Raw genomic sequence first — 24,387 nt, forward strand, 5'->3', positions numbered from 1 at the left:
AGACCTTCAAAGTAAAGAAAATTTTGCCGATTGGGCTATTTTTTAGGTTTTTTATAAAAACATCTACACTACACATAAAAACTAAAAATACCTGAGCAGAAGCAAAAACATGCGTATATTTAGGTAAATAAATTTCAGCTACCTAACTTTAATATATTTTGTGTAATTCATAACGAAAGTTGGCCAAAACAGCAGAGCGGATGAGCGCTCCACTCCACCTCTTCGTCATTATTGATTTCCCGTGGTTCGAAAAAATTTTTGGCGGCAAAACAAATTGCCGATCTCTTCTTTCCACTCATCAGGCAATACTATATAAAAATTTGAGATAAATTTGAGAGGTCGACCAGCCATCGTTTGTTCGATCTTACGTGGAATCACCCAATTGTATTCTGAAAACTGTTATGCGATTAATTTCACAATCATAAGTTTATCAATAGAGGAGAAAATCCAGGTCAAAATTTCATTTTTAAATTTCGCACCGCAATCGCCGCACGTGGTTTTGCAGATTTCAGAGCATATTTTTTGTATTTTGGCAAAATTGGTTCAACGATATTTCCTGGAACTTGGTATGTTATGTCTGTGGCCCCCTCAGAGTTCAACGTACCTCATTTTTAGTGGTTAGGAAATGTGTAGGATATAGCAGGTGCCGTCAAAATATACCGTATATATTCGCATAATGATCGCACTTTTTTTTTCAAAAAAATTGACGCCAACTTCGGGGTGCGATCATTACGCGGGGTAAATTTTCCGTGAAACAATATTCTGAGCACCGAAAACGCAAAGAAGTCGCTAATCTGAATTCTTACGATAGCTATCATGAACATAACCAAAAATAAAAGTAGAGTAAGGCTTACCTTTGTAATAAAATGCACGCATTACGCAGGAGCTACATGCATCGAACACTGCCCTTTTATTTTTGAACTCTCTGACCCCCTAACGTTCATTCTGAGTCCGAAGCGTCACTGGCGTCAGTGTCGTCGCCGCACGATTCCCTGTCGGAATCGGCAGTGTCTCTACTGTCCCACAGACGGTCATCTTCTGTCCCGTCGAGCGCGTTGGAAATGCCAGTCTTCTTAAAGCTCTTGACGACCACCTCATCGGAAATGGTACTCCACGCTTCGAGAATCCATGAGCAGAGGACTTCCACGGAGGGTCTCCTGATTTTGCCACTTGGCGTGAAATCGTGGTCGCCCGCCGCCATCCACTCTGCGTACAGCCTCCGGACGTTGTCCTTGAACGGTTTGTTCAGTGACACGTCCAGAGGCTGTAGCAGCGAAGTTAGACCCCCAGGGATCACTGCGATTTCCGTGCGCCGCTCCTTCAGCTCGGTACGGACACTGTCAACGAGATGGCCGCGAAAGCTGTCCAGCACAAGAAGTGAAGGAAGCAGAAGCGCTCCTGCTCTTTGCCCCCAAACCGTCTTGATCCAATCGACCATGAGGTCTGCCGTCATCCACCCTTTTGCTTGAGCGCGGATGTGGATGCCACGGGGAAAGTTTCCCTTCGGAATTGTTTTCCGCTTCAGAATCACGTACGGCGGCAGCTTCCGCCCGTCTGCCGTCACTGCGAGCATCACGGTGCACCGCTGCTTCTCCGCACCACACGTTTTCACGAGCACACTTCGAGCACCTTTCTCGTTCACAGTAGTGCTTCGAGGCATGTCAAACGTCAACGGCGTTTGGTCGGCGTTGCCTATCTGTGACAGCAGGAAACCGTTCTTCTGGCGTATCCTCGTGACGAACCTGTGAAAATCGATCACTTTGTCTTCGTACGCGGATGGAAGTCGCTGGCACAACGACGTCCGCCGCCTCAGCAACAGTCCATTCCGCCGCATGAAGTGTGTCGTCCAGCCGGAACTGGCACGGAAGTCCTTTGTGGCTATTCCCAGCCTCCGGGAAACTGTGCGCGCCTGCGTCCGTACCATGTCTAATGACACGGCACAACCGTCTTTGCGCATGTCCCTCACGTGTTCGAGGACTGCCTTTTCGATGTCAGGGAACTTGCCCGTTTTGGGTCCACGGAAAGCCCGGCGCGTGCTGTTTGTAGCCATGAGCTTCTCGCGCTGTTTTTTCCAATATCGGATCCGGATTTCGTCGACGCCGAAATGTCTGCCGGCAGCGCGGTTTCCGTGCTCTAGCGCATAATCAAGCGCCTTCAGCTTGAACGCAGCAGTAAAGCTCGCATACCGCCCCATGGTGAAACGGCGCTTCAACAGACGATCACAAAGCACAGCCAAAAAAACGTGGTGTCAGGTGACGCCGTGACGGGCGGCTGGGATGGCGGCGACACGGCTTTTTCAGGAATTATGGGAATGCGTCGGCAGCTTGTTGCTGCGGGATGACAACAGGTCGACCAACAGGCGGCCGCCGCTGTAACAGTGCGGGATAGCAAAACAAACATTGCGGCCCACAGAGCGAAGCGACCGCATTTTTTTTTTTCTTCTTTTCGTCAGTCACGGTGGTTGTGAGTATGTCACGCGCGTCAAAACAGTCTCTTCTGTCTAAGTAAGGAATGCTTTCATTTAAATCGGTAAATTTACGGCATTAGCGTAGTGATGCCTGCTTTCAGATCACAGAAACAAAGATGGGTGCGTTCAGCTGCCACAGACATAAAACACATGGCAGGCATTAAGTGAAAACTGCGGCATTTGCCTTTACTGCAATCCTAAATGGCACGTTTCCGCCAACGGTGGGCAAAAATTAGGAATATGTTTGGTGCGTGCAGTTCACTTGGCGAGTTTGGAAGAGTTATTAACGCAACATTCGACAGATGATAAACGCGATGATCATCGGCTATACTTGGCACACGACATATCGATGCGGCAAGTTCGGGGTGCGATCATTACGCGGGGAAAAAGAAAAATCGAATTTAGACGACAAAATTTAGGGGTGCGATCATTACGCGAGTGCGATCATTACGCGAGTAAATACGGTATGATGTCACAATGTTTGGTGCGAAAATTTCAAGGTGGCATTGCCACCCACATTTTCTTTTTGCGCATTTTCTCACTTATCGAGTGTCTTCTCGCGGCAAGCATGGTGATTTTGGAATTGTGAAAGAGTAATTTACTAATATGAAAAAAATCGTTTTTCTCTTTAGTGTCCCTTTAAATGAAACAACTCCCTCTGATATGATTGGTGTTGTATGTGAATTCTGCATCCCTCTTTGTCAGTAAAAGAAACTATCCTTGTGCAAATAGTAAATTTTAGGGATGGGCGAATAGTGATTTGGCCGAATAATTTCGAATCGAATTCGAGTAGTATATATGACATATTATAAAGCAAAATTAGCATGTTTGTCATGACCCAACGAACCTGCACAATATTTTTTTTAATTGAAACAAGGCATGTGCAGATATCATTCTTTTTCGGTTCAAAGGAAGTGGAAGCAACTTTGAATACAGTCGAACCCGGGTATATCGAACTCGCCAAAAAACGTTTCTTAGTTCGATATATGGCATAATTCGATATAGGCCCGCTATAGGATTTTGACACAAAGGCACATAACAATAAGAAAAGTACTTTATTAATATGGTGGCTTACTTGCGTGCCCTACTTTGGAACAAAATAGTCCTGGATTTTCTTCTGTGTCAACGACTTCGCTGCCTGCGACAGCATGCACGCCTCCACGTTGTCCAACGAGTCGGAGCAGCTGAGGCTGCAACCTTCCACATTCACGCAATAGCGCCGGACCAATGCAAGTGCACTAATAACTTCGGAGGATGTAGGCAATGGGCATCGTCAATTTCCTTATTGTTGTCGCTTTGGCTCGTGGTCGGCACGACGTCTGCAACGTAGTCCTCATCTTGAAGCTCACCCATGATGGCGACATCATCGTCCGCACTGACGAACTCGTCGAATGTCGATCCGTCGATGCTCCCGGGAACTCTGCCAACTCGCTCCAAACTTCGGCGGAAACACCTGCGGTGTTTTCAGTGCTGTCATCGGAATTTGCGGTGTCATCACCAGGCATGCGGAAGCCGGCACGCCTAAAGCAGTTCTGGATCGTCTCCTTCGTGACATCTGCCCACGATCTACTCAACATAGAAAGAGCTCCGAGCAAGTCGATCTTAAGCTCCCTGCCGACACGAAGGTTCACAGAGCCCCAACAGGCAACACCACCAGCGCGGACCACGCTGAATGAGGACTCGAGGAAAACAGGCAGCAGCAGGCACACAAGCATAAAGAAAGAAAAAATGGCGCTCACTTCTACCGCCTCTGTACCTCGGAGAAAGCACGACGGCCTCTGATTGGCTGTAAGCGCTGCGAGCGGGCCAGGATCATTTCTTGCAGGGGGGTGTTCGCCCGTGCACAACCGGGTCTAAACCACTTTTTCTAGGGTGGCGCCGGCAGTTTTCCCCGCCACCGCGAGGGAAAGCCAACTTTCTGGGGCACTTTTGAGGCACATGGAGTTTGATATATCGGTTGTCGTTGCTATTTTCGTTCGATGTAACAGCAACTTTTGCTATATATTCTCAATGTAAATTTACCGTGTTTAGAAATTGTTCGATATACGGGATAATTTGATATAAACGGGTTCGATATAGTCGGGCTCGACTTAGTAGCAGGATTTGACTTTCGGTAGAATGCAAATGATAACCTGTAAAATATGTTATGTTTTAAAATGTACTATACCTAGACCATATAAGCTGGTATAACAAGCTTTTAAACTTAAAAAATGATGAATCAGTGTTAGGGTAAAACATATGTTCATTTAAAGGAGTACTGACACGATTTTGAAGTGCAGCAAAACGGACGTTTTTGGTTTCCTTGGCATGTAGTGTTAACGCTCTCCCCACACCGCATCCGGGAAACACGTATAAATATTTAAGTTTGATTTTAAAGTTTTCATCTCCCAGCATCTGCAAGGTAGCTTCACCGCATGGAGAGCCCTATGACGTTTCAAGACAGCTCACTTGGTTTGCGAAATATGGGTTCTGCATGCAGCCTAAATCACAGAAATCGCTGTCGGAGGCACTGGACGACAGTTCACTCATCATGAACCACGTTCGACTGACAGCAAAGGACAGCAGGTGCATATTTCGTGGGTTGCAGTCTGCCCGTGACGTCACGGGCAGACTTGACACGTCACTACGAAGCCGCCCTCTCGAAACCGAAACCGAAACTGCTGGTTGAAAGAAGCGGTATTAAAAATATATGCAATGCATCCCCAGGCACCACGACACTCTTTTTAGGGTTCTCGACAACCGGGCTTTCATTTAGAGCAACAACCCGAAAAATTTTTAAATTCATGTCAGTACTCCTTTAACCTTGAAGTGGGCTTCGTGGCAGTGCGTATTTTCCCTGGAAAGGTGTCTTCACAGTACAGCACCCCTCCACTGCAGTGAAACTGGTTACATGTGGTTTATATGTGTTTAGTCGTTCATTTTGAATACTTCAAAATTTAGAATAATTTTAATTCGTTTCGAAGCGAATTTAAATACTGTAACATTCGTTCAAATATTCGAACTGCTCGAATATTCGCACAAGCCTCAAAGAAACTCCTATAAACCTGAACGTGTTTTTCTTGTCCCTTCAGGTATAGTTTAATGAGAGTCTACCGTATAGGTTTTTCAGTTGCATATGTTTCCAGCTCACATTAACTGTTGTATACAGTCATGTATCTATGTCAGGAGGAGTCATAAAAGCCTAGGTTGGTTGGTTCATTCATTGATTGAGCGAAATTTTCTTTGCGTTGCTTTCAGAGAACAAGATGAGCCTGGAAGTCAATTACAACACCCTGGCCCAAGCAGAGCAGGTTCTAGCTTACTTCCTACCAGAAGCACCTGCCGAGATGCTTGTCATTTTCGACGAGGCTGCCAAGGACATTGTCCTCGGCATGTTCCCGCAGTATGAGCGGATCACCAGGGAGATCCACGTCCGCATCACTGACCTGCCCCTCATCGAAGACATTCGCAGCCTAAGGTGAATTTATATCATCTGTAGTGTTTCACTTTTATTTAGTTTTATTTATTTGAAGAAGAAATTGTCGACTTATGTCCCCTCGGGTGCTATGGGTGTAAATGTCGATGTCAGTAGGTGCGCCATGTGAAAATTGACTGTAAAATCAAAATAAAATATCAAAATTTACTGAGCTCAGAGCCATCTCTGTACAGTAAAAGCTCGTTAATTCGACTCTCGTTAATTCGGAAAATCGGTTAATTCGGACACGTCATCTGGTCCATGTAAATATATGCATCACTCTATGAGACTGGGCGCTCGTTATTTCGGACAGATTTGACCGCAAATCGGATAATTCGGCGACTTTCGGGCCGCTGGGGAGGCTCGAAAACGAAAAAAGAACCATTCGAAACAAAAGTGAAGCTCAAACGCAGCATCGCCATGGACATCAATTATCGGCTTGGCTTGACTTGAGACTGTTCGAACGCCTTTTCTTCGCGCGTGATAGCGTGTGGGTTTGGCGCGGTGTCATTTTTGTTGCTTTGTTACCGTTGGTGTGCTGCATCGTTGAACGCCGTTTTATCGAGGAACATTTCAGTACGGCTCCTTTAGCTTGATCGTTGCTGGTGCTTTTGTGCTGACTTCTCGTGTGAACGCACTCTCCGCCGATGGCAACGCCGGCGAAGCGGCCCAAGTACGAGGCCAAGGACTTCACCACCAAAGTAGAAATTTTGCGTGCCCTGAAAAATGGGCTCTCCCGGCAAGAAGTAGCTCCTGTGCCATGACGTCGGCAAACAATACGACGTGAGTCTCCTGAGCGCTGTTAGCATTCTTCGCGCATGTGTGGCAGAGCACGCCTGCGCACGTCATTGCCAACTGTTTCAGGCACAGTGGCTTTGTTGTACTCAACTCCAGCGATGCCGCAGTGGCCGAAGTGTCGCCGAACGATGGTGCCCATGACGGGCAGGATTTAGGAAGTGTTATGCCTGATGCAGTGACACATGACGATTATATCGGCATTGATGGCGTTGCCACTGCCGGCTCTCTGACTGATGAGGAAATCGTCAAGGAAGTGATGCATGGTGACGAATCCGAGAACAAAGAGCCTGAAGAGGAGCAGCCACACTATGAGCCACACAGGCCCCCTCGTACTGTGAAGGAAGCCGCGGAGGCCCTCATCGTCCTTAAAGAATTTTGTTTTGGCACTGCAGACAGCATGCGAGCTGCTGAGCACCTTGAAGGGCTCAGAAAAATTGTGTCCGCGCGAATTTCTGCTCGAAAACAGAGACGCATCCGCGATTACCTTGTAAAGTAAAGGTATGTTGAAAAAACTCTTGCATTTATTGTGTTTATTTCGACCATTCGATAATTCGGACATTCGGTTAATTCGGACATTTTTTCCGGTCCCTAGAAATCCGAATTAACGAGCTTTTACTGTATACAGGATATGCATGTCAGGGTAAACTCAGCTTCTGAGATTGGTGTCAGTGCCCCTTTAACTTCTCTCTTTCTCTCTCCTTATTCTTTTCTCCTATCTTTCTGTCTCCCCTTCCCTCTTCTCTAATGCAGGCTAGCAAATTGAATACTTGTCTACCATTTAACCTCCCTGCCTTTCGTATCTCATTGCTTTCTCCTTTTTCCATCTTCATCGGAGGTAAGTCTGAGCTTACTAGTAACTCGCCCGTAACACGTGTGTGCGCACTCACATTCTCTCCGTGTTCTGCGAACGTTCTAGGCAACTCCACTTGAACCAGCTGGTGCGGACCGCCGGCGTGGTGACCAGCACCACCGGCGTACTACCGCAGCTCTCCCTGGTGAAGTACGATTGCAACAAGTGCAGCTACGTGCTCGGTCCCCTGGTGCAGTCGCAGAACCAGGAAGTCAAGCCGGGATCGTGTCCCGAGTGCCAGAGCACGGGACCCTTCACGATCAACATGGAACAGGTGAGGGCGTGTCTGGATGAAGGGAAGTGCCGTTGGCCTTTTTTTTTAGGATGCGGGCGACCACTTGCGTTAGGGATCTCAGCAGCATAAATGCATAGTGTATCTAGAGCAGCATTGCTAGTGCGATGTAAACGTCTTCAGGGACCCAGTCAGGCTTTCTAGAGCAGCATTTTGCCCTGAAGACCATCCAGATTCTTCTGGCGAAGTAAACTTTGATATATCGATTGATTGATTGATTGATTGATTGATTGATTGATTGATTGATTGATTGATTGATAGCTTCTGTGATGAGAATCCAGAATTTTTTGGATTCGGCATGTGCCAAACAGGCGAAAGTTCGCAGAAATGTACCGTAGACAAAAAAAATCTATTGGAATCGTTGAAATAATGTGTAACTCACTAATTTGTAGTTGGCTGAATGCTGCTGTAAAAGACCAATAAGAGTAGACACTGGCTTCACAGCAATGTTTAGTGTATGTATGTGCTGCCTTTGATGCATGATCAAGAGAAGGAAAACGAGAGAGAGGAAAGACAGGGATGCAGGATCAAAGGTCTACACATGTACCTGGGGACCTAGCAAAACCTCTCGGGCAATCGGTCCTTTTTTTGCGTTTGTTTCCTTGAAAAGCTAGGCGCATTTGATTGATTGATTGATTGATTGATGATTGATTGATTGATTGATTGATTGATTGGGGAACCTAATGAGCACAGGTGTCCCCATTTCAGTTATTTCCTACATATAACTGCTCTATGTTTATAAACGAAGTTTCCTTGCGATATTGGCTTGAGGCTCTTTGGAGAATTGATGCGTATGAAGTTTTGTTTAGCAAGTGTTATGCTCTGTGTCATGGTTGACATCACTTCCAACGCTTTGCTGTGTGTACATTTCAGACTGTATACCAGAACTACCAGCGTATTAGCATCCAGGAAAGTCCCGGCAAAGTGAGAGCCGGTCGTCTCCCCCGGTCCAAGGATGCCATCTTGCTGAGTGACCTCTGTGACTCTTGCAAGCCCGGTGATGAAATTGTAAGTGTGTAAACAGTTGTTTGGACTGAGTCTAGTATGATGCACCTTAAACTTTTTCAGTCACCGGCTTTACTCAACATGAAAACATAAATCACCGGAGTAAAGCTGGTGATTGAAAAAGTTTAAGATGAATTCCCCTGGCTTTTTGAATGCTTTCTCATGATGCACCTGTCGTAAATGTACATAAATCTTGAAGTGTGGCTTCACAGAAGGGCGGATTTCCCCTGGATAGGTTGTTTCATGGCATAGCAGCCCCGGGGATGCTGCAGTGAAACCACCTTTTCAGGGAGTTACAAGCGGTCAAATACGCGTGTATTGGTTCATTTCGAATAATTTAAATTCTTGTCAAAGTGAGTTCGAATACTGTATTGTTCGTTCGATTATTCATCCAGACCTAGTCAAAATAAACTCGTCCGACTTTCCGTTGTTCTATACTGTGATGTGGTACTTGAATTACAAGGCGCTTGTTGTCCTTCTTTTGGTGAATTAACCTTTAGAAAAACTTTGCAGGAACTTACAGGAGTGTACACAAACAACTACGACGGATCCCTGAACACTGCCAATGGCTTTCCTGTTTTTGCGACCATCATCATGGCCAACCACGTGCTCCGCAAAGACGACAAAGTCGCGGCGCGGCACCTGACGGATGACGACGTGCGTCGTATCGTGGCCCTGTCCAAGGACGAGAAGGTCGCCGACCGAGTAAGTGCATATCTGTGTGCATGTGCACAGATGCCAATTTCATAGAATTCGTGTGCTAACTGACACTCTTTTTTTTTTTTTCTTTTTTAATTCCTGAGGGCACCATCACCTTGGACTTTCACTCGAATTATTCGCCAGTTTTGTACCTCATGGCGTCGAATTGATGAAGTTGTGAAACACCGAATGCATCTGTATAGCCGTTTTTGTGCATATGAGCCTGCAGTATCTTTTCGTTTAGTTGCTGTAGATATCAAACAGTGATATTAACAGTAGAAAATCACAAGCCTTAAATGCATTTGTAAAATAGTCTATTCAATCCTCTCTCTCATTAATCAAGTGTGGTGTGCTTACAGTATGATGAGTTCTGTTAAGCTTCCATGCAGTTTACCTTTTTCTTTTTGCACTTTCATAATCAAATCAACTGTTCGTAGATTATCGCCAGCATTGGACCTTCCATCTATGGCCATGAAGAAATCAAGAGAGCCATCGCACTCTCATTGTTTGGTGGTGAAGCAAAGAATCCTGGTAAGTTTTCATTCTTGTCTGTGAAGTATTTCTTCGTCTGCCTTTGTTTTTGAGATTTACTGAGGCTATGGATCTTATGTGCGTTGCTATGAGAGTGCTCTTCATATCTTTTGTTTTGTTTCTGCATGTTTTGATATCATTGCTTGGAAAGAGATTGTAGACAGAATGTGACACTGCAGTATAAAGAAGTGCTTTGATAAGCGTTGTTTGTAAAGAAATTAGAACAGAATGTGGCACTATAGATGTACTAAAACAGTACTAAATGTGGGCAATCTTTTCTCGTGTATTACGTCGAAGACGTTGAAACATTGCCACGGATCACACCTTATTAAGTCAAATGATGCATATCAGGCAGAAAATGTGACTACAGCGATGCCTTTCCAATGCAAGTGACCCATGTGATATCTTAGGCAGCTGTAAGGAAAAGTATTGTCTTTTTACGTCTAATTCGATTAAAATTTAGCATTTTTTCAGCATTCTTTTTGTTCTTTGTCACTTTTTGCTGGATGCAGTTTCTAGGATCTTGCATTTGCGACGTATGGTATAAATTTTGTGTTCATGTCACATCAACTTTTGTTGGCTTAAATGTTCTGAGCTGGTACATTGTCAAAACGGATTAAAACCAGCGGGAAACACAAGACAGGGAAAAGAAGACGGCAGGACAAGCTGTTGTTTTTTTCACTGTGTCTTGTGTTTGCCGCTGGTTTTTATCCGTTTTGACAATGTACCAACTAGACCAGTCCAGTGTCTTGGTTCTACTGAGTTCTGAGCTGGCCTAGTTGGTTTAAGTTCATGATTGCAATAACAGCCCACACGAAAGGACAGGCCATCTTGTCTGTCTCACCTGGCCCATTGTCCGTGCTGTTTTTGCTGTTATCAGCTTTTATTTGACGTACGGAACCTATAGATGTCCAGAGCACAAGCTAAATGCTTGCACTTCTGGCTTCTTCTCGTAGGTCAGAAGCACAGAGTTCGTGGTGACATCAACCTCCTCATCTGCGGTGACCCCGGCACAGCCAAATCGCAGTTCCTGAAGTATGTCCAGCAGATAGCACCGCGAGCCGTCTTTGCTACCGGTCAGGGCGCTTCGGCTGTCGGTCTGACGGCATATGTCCAGCGCAGCCCCGTCACTCGTGAGTGGACGCTGGAGGCCGGAGCGCTCGTCCTCGCCGACAAGGGCGTCTGCCTCATCGACGAGTTCGACAAGGTGCATAGTTGCTGCTGCAGCGATTCTTTCTTGTGTTGTCGAGAACACACGCTTACATTATGCCCTAGTACCAGGCTTTTATTTCACGTGATGGAGTTCATAACTACAACCAACTTATTCTATATTTTTGTAGCTTTCAACCTATGCACCTGACAGTCAGAACTAAATCATGCACGCACATTGTGGGATCTGACGGATATAACTATATAACCGCCGCCGCCCTCGGAACACACGGACACAGTTCACGCGGTCGGGAAACAAACACGTGTAGGTTTATTAAAACAGTTATTTACATATCAGGGGAGCTCGCCGGCCGAATTAGTAACACGTAAGTAACACGCTAAGCTTATACGCTGGCAATGAATACTTGGAAAACAACACGCACATTCACGACAATGTAAGGCATGCAATACTACATAAGACATACATAAGACAACATAATACAGTAGAACCCCGCTGATACGTTTTTCACGGGACCGTAAAAAAAAAACGTAGGAGCCGGGAAACGCAAGAGCCGAGAAACACGAAAAATTGAGAAATAAGAGTAGTGGTGAACTGCACATAGTTTTATTTTAATTCTTTCGCTTGAAAAAATCATGCAGCGTTGCCTGGCGCATCTTCTCACACCCGACAAGCACAAGGCGTTTTTCAAGCACCTGTGGTGCCATGTGGCTCTCGCCATCGTCACTGGTGCGCACATATCTTCGCAATAAATCCAGTGCCGCTACGGCCGATGAGAATGTTGGCTCCGGTATCCGCTCCACCTCCTCCTCAACTTCCTCGTCACTGGCGCACGGATCGGCGCACTCAGCCACGATGTCGTCGACGGATAACATCGCGGAGGTGACAACGGCGTCGTCAACAGAAGCGTAGTCACTGTACGCGATTCCACTGGCACCAACAGTCTCCATGGCAGTGTTCAGTTCGTCGCAGTCTGCGAACGCACCGTCTCCAACAGCTTCTGTTGTGTCATCTGCGCGCACACCGAAACACTTGTTGAAGCAGTGTTCAACTGTAGCAGCAGTGACGGCGCTCCACGCCGATGCTAAATAATGCATGGCATCTAAGATGGTGACGCCTGCCGGCTGCTGCCCACGCTCCACGCTGGCCAGGGACCGCTTTACAATGCACTTGCGGTAGAAGTGCTTTACATTTTTTATTATTCCAGCGTCCAAGGGCTGAAGGTGGCTTGTGGTGTTGGCAGGAAGAAAAACTACCTTTACGTTCCGCAGCGACGCAGTGTCCTTGGGATGTGCGGAGCAGTTGTCGAGAAAAAGAACGACATTTCTGTTCTGGCAGCCCATCTTAGAGTCCATGTATCTCAAGAACTCCTCAAAAAGTGAACACGTCATCCACGCCTTGGTATTATTGTTGTAGTGGCAGGGCAGGTGACGGATATTTTTAAGGCAGCGTGGGTTTCGAAACTTTCCTATCACCCACGGTTTCATCATTTCCGAACCATTGGAGTTGCAGCACAGCAGCACCGTTAGTCGTTCCTTGCTGCATTTTCCACCGTGGCAAGCCTCGCCTTTTAGGCTCAGCGTCTTAGAGGGCTGTACCTTGAAAAAAAGGCCTGCTTCATTGGCATTGAATATGTCTCTCGGCTCGTAGTCCTTTATGATAGACACCACGGTCTCTTTCCAGGCCTCAACAGTCTCCGTGTCCACGCTTGCAGCCTGTCCGTTGACAGTGCAGTAGCATAATCCATGTCTGTTTTTGAAACGGTCGATCCAACCGTTAGATGCACAAAAACCGTCGATACCGAGCTTGTCGGCAATCTCGAGTGCCTTCTCTCGCAGGATGGTACCGTCGCAGTTAACTCCTGTGGCCCTGGCTTGTTTGAACCATTCGAAAACGGCCTTGTCAAGCTGCACGTGCTCCGAACTCCGGGCTTGCTTGCACTTGACGTCGAAGGTTCGGGCATTTTCTTCAATTTCGATCCGTTTTGCAACGATGGAGTTCAAGGTGGAAGGTGTCAGTCCTAACTCCTTCGCTATGCGCACCTTCTTCCGCGTCGGGTTCTCTTTCACAGCGCGGAGAATGTTCAACTTCTCTTGCAGCGAAAATGATTTCCGCTTTCTTGATGTCATCCTGTTTGAAGACTATTTGGAGCGTTGGAAGTGTAAAGGCACTATGCTGCACGCTCGTATAACCTGCGCAACGACCGACACGAAACAAAGGCAATGCGAGAAGACCGCAGCAAGCACGGGTAGCACGGGCTAAAATCCCTAGGGAAAAATCTAGGGACTTTAGCACGGGCACACATGGGCGATGGTGATGGCGATCGGGCTATACCCTTTGAATCGGGCCGCCTGCGCGACCCGGTGGCGATAAGTTTAAGCCAGCGTGACATCCCAAGAAAACAAAAACAGGTCTCGGAGACCTTACTTTTACAGATGCCAAAACCAATTTTAGGGCCCCAACGCGTCATAGACACAATCTTTCTTAGAGTGCAAATACGGATCTCAAAGGTCATGCTTTTGCTGGCATGAACCGAAAATACGTCATAGGTGTTGCCCTTGGCACTTTGGGCGGCCAATCCCATTGTCAAGCCACCAAGCCAAGCTACATGAAAGACAGCATGGCCGCTCGGGCCGGCGCGTCGTGGCACTTCGCAACGTATGATGCGGGAACGGTCCCACAGTTGCGACGCAGCAGCGGGGTTCCCAATGCATTGGATCCTATGGGAGCTGTGCCGGGACCGGCCGAAAACGACGTAACAGCCAGGAAAACGCAGCACACGGGAACGCAACAGCGGGGTTCTACTGTACAATACAAATGCGAAGGCGGCGCCGCAGATGTACGACTCACCACGAGGGCCCGAGGGAAGCGAGCCGCGGTACCGGACCCCGCGGCCGTCGTCCATCCGCGCGCGCTGCCACACCCGAAAGAGGGATTCACTCCTGTTTCTATGCGTCGGCCTAAATTCGCGGCGGCGATGCCGGCGCCACCGCGCTAAACTCTGATTACAGACAGCGCATCACTGACCTTGGACGAACGCCTCGGCTTACGCCAAGCACATGCATTCCAAACACAGCGGCCGCGCCCAAGTTGCGGCAGTTGCCAATACAGGGGTGATATAGCACCCCACATCATCTTGTAGATTAACAAAAAGGTTGCCAGTTCGCTTGCACGAGTTTGGAGCAGCGACCGATTCATTCTAAGTCCTCCTAGGTTTCAACTTTTGTGCTTGGTATTGGCAAAGTGCACCAGAGTTTGCAGTTGCCACTGTGATTCTTTTTTCGCGAAGTGGCTTCTGTAGAAATAGAAGTGACAAAGTTCATAACTTCTCAGATGTACAATTTATGTTGCGAAAGTGTGAAGAGTTGGTACATGATTGAGGATGAAAAGCCAGCTGTATAAGCACGACACACAGCTTGTTAGTGCAGCCTTGTCCTGTTGACTTATTTTCCGGTGTTTGTAGCTAGCTTTTGTCTTCAATTGTGCATTTTGTGTTGTCCCTCTAAAGGCATTGTGCCTTTTGTGGCTCAAACTGGGCAAATTTTTACGTATTTGTTCCTTGCCACGAGGGGTTACGTAGGAGTGATCACAGTATTTTATGACAGCAAGTGTGTCACACGTTATGAAACATTTTTGCAGATGAATGACGCAGACCGGACGAGTATCCACGAAGCTATGGAACAACAGAGCATTTCCATCTCAAAGGCCGGCATCGTGACCTCGCTTCAAGCACGTTGCGCGGTCATTGCCGCGGCCAACCCCATCGGTGGCCGCTACGACCCGTCCTTGACCTTTGCTGAAAACGTATGTTAAGGATATTCCCTTCCTAGTTTCGGTCAAGACAGTCACTGGCACAGAGATTTGCTAAGAGTGCAGGCTGGTTTAGTTGGTGTCCATCTGTATCCAAAGAAAAACACCACAAAGGTGGATGTTCAATTGGGTTTAGAACATGCATCCTTGTTTTACTGCATACAGTTTTCATTCCAGATTATTGTGATGTGCTGGTTTACTTAGCAACTCTCAGTTTAGAAAAACTACTTGCTCCCAAACAATCACTTGGAATGTTTTATATATTAATAACTACATATGGTACTGGAAAAATCAATACGTATTTGACATCGGCATACAAATATACAGTAAAACCTCAGTAATTTGTACTTGGTTAATTGGGAATCCCGGATAATTTCTATTATTTGCGCGGTCCCAAATTTTTACATGTAAATTTAACCGGATAATTGGTGCGGCCTGTTTGCGACTTCCCGGTTAATTGGCACACTTGGCCGCGACTTCCAAGATTTGCAAAGGGTGTTGTGAATCTCGGAGGCTGTAACTAAAACATGCATTTTTTTTTTTTTTTGATGTACGGATCTCGAAGGCCATGTTTTTTTTTACCGGAAATACGTCGTAGACGCCATGTTTTAGCAATTGCCAGGCGGGGATGCGTGCGGTTGCGATCATGATCATCATCATCTCAACAGCGATGTTAGCCACTCTAGCGAAGTGAATGTTTTGTTTAGTCTTTGTGCCATTTGGATGTTGGCTGGCGAGCATTGTGCGATTCGGTGCGACTGCTCCATTTGTCTCCTGTCTCCGCTTGAGTGTCTTCCCTGTGAATTAGTTGATTGAGGTGTGCTTGGAAGGAAGATGCCGAAGTACAAGAGCTTGTCCCTGCACGAAAAGGTGTGCTTAATTGAAGAGGCCAGCAAGTCGACGGCGTCGAAAACGGCTCTCGCCGAAAAGCACCACGTGCCTCTGTCAACGCTGCGCAACATCATCAAGAATAAGGAGAAAATTCTCGATGCTTACAGCAAGACGCACTCGTCAAAGCGTACACGAGTACGCCCGCCTACGTACGCCGACGTTGAAGCAGCTCTGATCGACTGGCTGCAGAAAGCCAACGCAGCACACCTTCCTGTGAATGGGACCATATTGCGTGAGAAGGCCAACCAGCTGGCGCTGCAACTTGGACATTCTGAGTTTAAATGCAGCAATGGATGGTTTTGCCGATTTAAGGAGCGCAACAACCTGACATTCGTGACTGTTTGTGGCGAGAGTGGCAGCGCGGATCAGTCTGTTGTCGACGGCTGGAAGCAGCACACCTTGGCTCCACTACTCGCCAAGTACGAAGCAGCAGATGTTTACAACCTTGATGAAGCTGCTCTGTTCTACAAAATGTTGCCTACGAAGAGGTTCGCTTTGAAGGAGGCAGACATTAAGGGGCGGAAACAGAACAAAGATAGAATCACTGTTTTGTTTGGTGCAAGCATGTGCGGTGAGCACAAGCTGCCACTGCTTGTTATTGGGAAGACAGAAAAGCCTCGTTGTTTCAAAAATGCACGACTGCCATCCAAGGATGACCTGATCTATAAAAACAACAAGAAAGCTTGGATGACGGCTGCACTCTTTGAAGAATACGTGCGGCACCTTGACCGCAAGTTTGCGGCCGCAGGGCGCAGCGTTTTGTTCGTCGTCGATAATTGCCCAGCTCACGGCGACATTCAGAACCTGCAGGCAATCAGGCTGGTCTTTCTACCCCCGAACACGACGTCGCTATCGCAGCCGATGGACCAGGGCGTCATACACCATACCAGGAAAATATATCGCTACAATCTGTTGAAGCGAATGCTCCTTTGCTATGACAACGGAAAGGAGTATAACATTGACCTCCTCGGTGGTATTTGCCTCATTGTTCACGCATGGAGGCAGGTGGAGGCCACCGTTATTCGACGGTGTTTTGAGCACGCCGGTTTTGTGAAAGAAGAGGCAACCTCCGCCGAGTTTGCTGTCACCGCTGTCACTTGCCCGTTTGATGAAGAAGGGGAGACTCTCTGCGCTGGATATGAGGCTTTGCACGCGGACGAGGAGTGCACTCCAATCGGATTCTCCGAGTACGCAAATGTCGAGTGCACAGTGCAGACGTGTTACGCCGACATCGACAGCGAGATAGCTGCAAGATCGACCGATTCGGCCTCTAATGTTGACAGCGATGACGAGCTCTCCCGAGCACCCCCTTTGGCGGATGTCATCGATGCCTTGAGTGTTGTGCGCAGCTTCGTCGAGTGCAACGGCGGCGAGGCTGAGATGCTGCGCCTCATTGACAGGCTGGAAAATATGACTTTCAGTGCTGGGAACTACCGAACGCGTCAGTCACGCATGGAGGAATTTTTCTCCAAGTAGGCTGACTTGCCACAATAAAGGTGTGACTTCCGTACATCACGTTTTCTGGCTGATTTCTTTGATTTCGCGTTGTTTCGGATAATTGGGAATCCCGCTTAATTGGGATATTTTTCTCGGTCCCGAGGCCTTCGAATTAATGAGGTTTTACTGTACATATATTCAGCAAGTTTCATCAAAAATCGATCAAGAATTAAAAAAAAAAAGACATTTTAAAGAGCAGGGTCTTTCCATAATGGCATCTGCGATGAAAGCGCTATGTAATATGGCTCTTTGTTTCTCTCTCTCTTTATTCTTCCCTCTAGGTTGACCTGACTGAACCCATCCTGTCTAGGTTTGACGTGCTTTGTGTGGTGAGAGATCAGGTGGACCCTGTTCAGGTGAGTAGACGAAACCTTCCCGTAATCTTTTATATCGTGTGTCATCCATAAAGCACACACGTGCCTAATACAAAATATGTTAGGTGGAAGGTTATTAGACGGGAACAAACGGGTAGCCGACATTCTGGCTGACATTAACCCTTTCGCTCCCACGAAAAACAAAGGAAATTGTACCAAATTTGCCGGAAATTTTCTTTCACTCAATTTGTAGAGATTGTTTTTTCTGAATAAAATGGTACCATTCTTTCAATTCTATGGGGTTTCTTTATTTCAGTAATTGCGTAAAAAAAAAGATAACTTGGAAGGTGGCTTCAGCACATGGCAATATAATGAATAGATGAAAATAAAACGAAAGCCGAGACACATATGGCACAACATGGACAAGTGTGGCCATCTGGCGCCGAGAAGCACAACAATGACAATTGTAGTCGCCATTGGTTCAATGTGAGACCAATTTTTGTTGATGACGAGTATAGTCGTCATCGGTCATTTTGGTACAAAATCTCACGACGACTATACTCACCGACAGGAGCGAAAGGGTTAAAGAGGCCCTGCAACACTTTTTCAGCATGGTCAGAAAACACTGCTGATCGGTAGTTGAGGCTCCTGAGAACACACGAGCCAAACATTAAAACACAGCATGCGGTATGGAATTTACAATTAATTCTCAGTCAGCTAAAAGTCGCGCCCTCTTCTCTCTACAAATGATGTCATACAGTAAAAGCTCGTTAATTCGGATTTCACGGGACCGGAAAAAATGTCCGAATTAACCGAATGCCGAATTAACGAATAAACAGGAAAAACAACATTAAAATCAAGTTGCAGAGGCATACCTTTATTTGCTGAAGTATTTTGTAATGGTCGTCTGCGTTTTCGCGCAGATTCCGGCTGACATTACAATTTTTCTTAACTCTTCCAAACAGCCAACAGCACGCAAACTGTTGCAAGTGCTCAGGCAAACGTCCTCTAATATCAAAAGCGCCTCCGAGACTTCCCGTGAGGTGCGACGATGAGGTCACGACATCATTAATAATTTCTTGATCGGGCAGGAGACCAGTCGTGGCGACACAATCACCAATCGCAATGTAGTCCTGAAGGGTCATATTTGTGGGAAGGACAGCATCGAAGGTCGGATAGTCATCGTCTGTGGACTCGGCTGATAACTCGTCGATGCCATCGTCAGCTACTGCCGGATGCTCGGGCATCACATGTAAACACGGTCACAACGGGGAAAAATAAGAGAACTCCGCAAGAAGAGACGGTGCCGACACAACACAAGGGAAAATGGCGTCGGAGGCGCATTGGAGCGAAGAAAGAAGACGCCGACGTTCGGTGACGCTGCGATCGCCCCCACTAGTTGATGACGATGGCGATGTCACTCAGGTTTCGGTTTCGCTCCAGTGGTGCCAGCGATGCTTTACCACACTTTTGTGTAGCGGCAGCCGTCAGCATTTGTCCGAATTAAGCGGTGCGGAGCCCAATTCTGACGAATTAACGAAGGTTTGGTCCCATAGATTAACATGCACTTTGGCCGGGACCAATAGAGCCGTCCGAATTTCCGAATTAACGGGTGTCGAATTAACGAGCTTTTACTGTATACCCAAATTCACGGCCATTGGCAGGCTTGAGCATAGGGGGCTGCGTAGTTACTGCTGCTGCCGCTGAAGGCCGCCACGTGCACGCGCTCCCGATTCCACTGAAGGTTAGCCCCGCGTTTGAAAAAAAAAGAAAGAAAAAGTGCTCAAGGTGATGACGTGCGCTTGACGTGACTTCTTTCCCCCGTGCCATCCCTCCCTGCTTAGCTTCCAGCACATTCGTCGGGCCGAAAGAAGAGAGAAAGGAATTACACCATACAACGAATCTCTGTAACTCTGCTGGTACTTGATGGGTTCAAAAAATCTTTGCGGCGGTCGATTTCTGAGGCAATAAACTCCTTTGGGCCCCTTTAAGAACGAAAAAGCGGACTGGGGCTGGTCACGTAATGCAAAGGACAGATAATTGATGGCCAGTTAGAGCTATTGAATGGCTACCAAGGGATAGGACACATACCCGAGGACGGCAGAGGGTTCGGTGGAGTGATGAATTAAGAAAGTTGGCTGGGCATAAAACGGAACCAGTTTGCATGGGGTTGGGTAAATTCGAGATCCTTGGTAGAGGCCTTCGTCCTGCACTGGACATGAAAATAACCTGAAAATGATGAAATGATGCCTAATTAATCATTGATGGCAGGCGTTTCACCTCCAACAGCAAAAAATAACAGCTGAAAACTAACATCATTTGAGCCAAACTCGGGACATCATTGCACAAGCAGAATTCTACCGCAGTCGTATTCACTGCATTTGTATTCTGTAGGGGTGTGCGAATATTCGAAATTTCGAATATTTTTCGAATAGTGTTTGCTATTCGATTCGATTCGCACTGAAATTTTACTATTCGAACTATTCGAACTTCGCAAAGACAAATGCAGTCAACGTCCGATTGAAAGTGACCCCTTCAGATTTTTAATATGCTTCACCTCATTACACTCTCGTATTGCGGCAAAGCTGCCTTTCAAGCTCCGTTACGGTCGAACTTGGGCAAGAGACAACGTCCGATTGGAAGTGGTCCCTAGATTTTCGATATGCTTCACCTCATCACACCCACGTATTGCGGCAAAGCTGCCTTTCAAGGTCCGTTACGGTCGAACTTAGGAGAGAGACAACGTCCGATTGGAAGTGGTCCCTAGATTTTCAATATGCTTCACCTCATCACACGCCCGTATTGCGGCAAAGCTGCCTTTCAAGGTCCGTTACGGTCGAACTTAGCCAAGAGACAGTCAACGTCCGTTTGGAAGTGGTCCCTAGATTTTCAATATGCTTCACCTCATCACACCCCCCGTATTGCGGCAAAGCTGCCTTTCAAGCTCCGTTACGGTCGCAAATGTATTAACTCAAGAAAACGCTGGTTCCAATATGGAGATGAAAGATGTGGCAGAGTTGGGGGCTCAATTAAAGCTGTTTTGGACCTGAAATTTGGGCAGGAAGTCTGAAAAATCGGACGCCGAAGCTTTTTAGCATCCAAAATTTCAGATGTTCTTATATATCAACGTCTACGAGGCAGATTTGGAACTCCGGACTTGAAGGGAGCGCACCCTTGTCCGCCACATCAGTTGGGCTTCCACAGAAGTTGAAAGAGAAGGAGAGGCTGAGGAAATGGCATCTCTGCCTATCACGTGTAAAGTGTTGTCGGCAACACTTTGGTTGCACCAAATCATGTACATAAATACAATTCGGCCTCTACATTGCCTCATTCTTGATAAGAAAGACAACTATGAAATATGACCCCACCAGCGCTTCATCAACCTCGCGAAAAGAAACACTTCCATGTTGCTATCTCACGAGAACATACTTAAGGATTCACTGCAGCTTTTTCTGTAATTTCACTTCGAATTATTCGAAAAATGTTTGAGAAATATTCGAAAATTATTCGAAATTATTCGATTCGATTCGCACTCAATCTTTATTATTCGAATTCGCTTCGCACCCAAAATTTTGCTATTCGCACAGCTCTAGTATTCTGCACTGTTACCGAGGAAGTTATGTAAATGATTTATTTCCTGTATTGTACGTGTTGTTTGTAGAAATAATTCATTTTGCTTTCTGCAGGATGAAAAGCTCGCCCGTTTCGTCGTTGACAGCCATATCCGTCACCATCCAAGTGGAAACAATCCGGAAGATGCAGATGAGTCTATGGAACAGGTTAGGTTATTCCTCAGTGCTAAGCGTTCCATTGTGTTTTGACGTGGAAGACGATTATATTAATCCTTTGAGGGCCGAATTTTTTTGCCAGATGCAACCCGCTAGGGTCGATTTTTCTTTATTGCTCATTTAAGTTCATCAGGGGAATCTATTTCAGAAAAAAATTGCCGTAAATTTTTTTGGGTGACCATAAAGTGACAAAAAAAAGACCCACTTGTGCCAGAGAAACTAGCGTGCACTTCCATAGCGCAAGCGAACTGCACGGGTGAGTGCACTGAAGAAAATTGTATGATTGTGTGTGCGTCTGGAAAGCAAAATCAAATCGGAAACCTATACCTTATTTACTTGCATAATGAGCCAACCACCGACTTTAGTCCTCAAAAAAAAGAAAGTTTTTTATTGTATGTACCTGTTCGTTTTATTTCGATGTGATTGCCGTTGGCGATCGAAACAACGTTAAATCATGCCATTATATCTCAAAACAACGACGCAATAAAAGTCCAAACATAGTTTAACAACCAGCGAGCGCAAACACACGTATCGAAACTTAAAATCGCGCCTTTTTAAAAGGTACTGATGTAATTGACAATTGAATATAAGAGACACCAGTGTGCTTACATTGTAAAAGGGGTTGATCAGAAAATCAAAACATGGTACCTTCCTTAAGGGGGGAGGTGGCGATAGAAAAAAACTTTTTTGTTTGTTGACCTAAAGTAATGAAATTTGGCAGGCATACTGAAGAGTGCCTGGAATAGCTATATATAAAGTTTCATTGCGATATCTCGAGTAGTTTTCAAATTACACTATGTTACATGATCTGATGACATAGTCTGCTGGTGAAAAGCCTAGCATTGTAACAAAACATGCCAGGAAAGTCCAAGTGGTTTTGATCTTTACTCAGTAGAGCTCTACACAGGATGACATTATTAAAAATTGTCTATTGCTTTTAGTGTTTTTACAAATAACATCCCCATCAGCTTCATGTATTGCATCAGTACTTCTCATGCACTAATTATCACTTACAAAAAAAACTAGGCCCTAAGCAAGGTAAAGAATAATGTCATCCTGTCAACAAGACTTCAAGGATTGAAAAAGAAAAAACGGAATCAAAATCTGTGTAGTAGTTGCCAAGATATCTGCTCCACAAGCTGAGCAACATGCCAAAAAAACAGTATTGAGAAAACGGCGTTTAAAGTTTGGCCTTCTCTAAAACACCTAAAGATTGTGATCTTTGTTTTTTTTTATGATGTTTCACTTCTTGGACATGTGGCCTTTCTGCAGTGTGCCTTTGTTCTTTTTTCATAACCTTCTTTTTTTTTGATCTAAAAAAAACCAGTATGGATTTCAAACCAAGTTCCCTGTATGAAGGAGTGGTGTGACAGACATGACAGAAAAGAAGATATTGCAATCTAATAAGGCCATATACTGAAATAATTACACATATTTCTTGTATTTATGCTGTCATTAGCATAATTAAGTCTTGCATATTGATTACAATTAATCATAGAATAATTTTTATAAAGAGAAAGGTTTGTTGTGACAGAAAATGGCTCACACCATGATAGCCGATGCCTTCGTTCCAAATAGCAAACAGTTATGGCCAAGACATTAGTAGCACAGGGATTTTTGAGCAGTTTATTCAATGACGCGAGTCGGGCAGATAAAAATTCGTCCCCCTGCTTCCTACACGGTCTTTTGCCACTCTCGCGTATGAAACGTATTATCATTCGGCCGACCGCGGCAACGCTAGTCTACGAGGCTTTCATTGTTTCAGAACATCTATAAACGCCTGCGGCGATACCAAGCACGGCTCCAAGCACGATTACATCACTAGTGCTTATTGATAGCACTCTGACCGCGAAGTGCTCGGCCGCGGGGTCCGTGGAGCCGGCGCGTGATTTGCTTGGTGATGGCATTCGGTGACGATGCGCGAATGCAAAGCTACGATGACGAAAAATCTGCGCGCAGTATACTTTGTATCGCATTTTCGGGTGCCGACGCGCGAAATTGCTACCGCTGCTTCGAGCAGTCCGTGGCCGTGGGGTCTGACGATCGAGCTTGGCTGTCGAGTTCACTGCCGATGCGTAAAATGCCCATCCGCGGTTCCGAAGTGCCAGCAAGCGATATGCTTCTTCGCTTGCGAAGAAGCACATAGCCGCGAGCACGCTAGCGCGTTGTTGTTGCCCGCAAAGTTCGAGGTTCGTGTCGCCAAACAGCGCCGTGAGCGGAGTTAGGCCTAGTGACGACTCCGAGCAGTAGGTGCGCAGGCCGTGGTGCCCGTTGCTTCAAAGTGCGTAATGCGTGGTCGTGAGTACAAAGAGTCGTCCCGCGATCGCCTTCGTTACGATGTCAGAAGTGCCGACAACATCTAACCGCGAATCCGACGCTGAAGTCAACGCTAGAGTCGGTCCGAGACGCGCGTTTGCGATGTTCGGTAGGAGCGCGGCGCACCATCGTAATCAGATCGAACTTCCTCTTGCAGCTCCAAACTAAAGCGTAATTATATTTTAAGTGATCATCGAGCCGTGAACACAGAACTATTGCGAACGTGTCACGAAGTAGCGCGATTCTCGACAGCCGTGAACTCGCGACGCGCAGACGACGATCTCCCGGAGCGAGCATCGGACCAATGGCGAGGCGAGCTGGGGCAACATGGCGGACGCGGCCAATCGGAGGCCTCGGAACGACTCTCAAGTGTTTGCTTTTTGTGCGCTTCTTTCTGAATGGAGGAGCCCGCTGAAGCGGGGAATTTGAACACGGAGAAATGCCCTTTCCGACAAGCCCAAAAAGTTGGTTCGCGGTCGCGTCATCGCGGAGCTACAATTTTTTTAA

General features: G+C 46.4%; 1 protein-coding gene across 1 annotated transcript in view; it reads left to right on the forward strand.

Annotated features, from left to right (window-relative positions):
* LOC119407192 (DNA replication licensing factor mcm2) overlaps nt 1–24,387 on the forward strand; it is a 48,200-nt gene that overhangs the window by 13,929 nt on the left and 9,884 nt on the right. Inside the window, exons 6-14 of the mRNA XM_049419662.1 lie at nt 5,705–5,924; nt 7,636–7,843; nt 8,735–8,869; nt 9,380–9,571; nt 10,003–10,096; nt 11,053–11,303; nt 14,904–15,068; nt 17,744–17,818; nt 21,463–21,555. Coding sequence (XP_049275619.1) covers nt 5,705–5,924; nt 7,636–7,843; nt 8,735–8,869; nt 9,380–9,571; nt 10,003–10,096; nt 11,053–11,303; nt 14,904–15,068; nt 17,744–17,818; nt 21,463–21,555 — 1,433 coding nt within the window. The remainder of the gene's footprint in view (nt 1–5,704; nt 5,925–7,635; nt 7,844–8,734; nt 8,870–9,379; nt 9,572–10,002; nt 10,097–11,052; nt 11,304–14,903; nt 15,069–17,743; nt 17,819–21,462; nt 21,556–24,387) is intronic.

Source organism: Rhipicephalus sanguineus, chromosome 10 (genome assembly GCF_013339695.2).
Source record: "Rhipicephalus sanguineus isolate Rsan-2018 chromosome 10, BIME_Rsan_1.4, whole genome shotgun sequence".
In the NCBI taxonomy this organism is placed as follows: domain Eukaryota; kingdom Metazoa; phylum Arthropoda; class Arachnida; order Ixodida; family Ixodidae; genus Rhipicephalus; species Rhipicephalus sanguineus.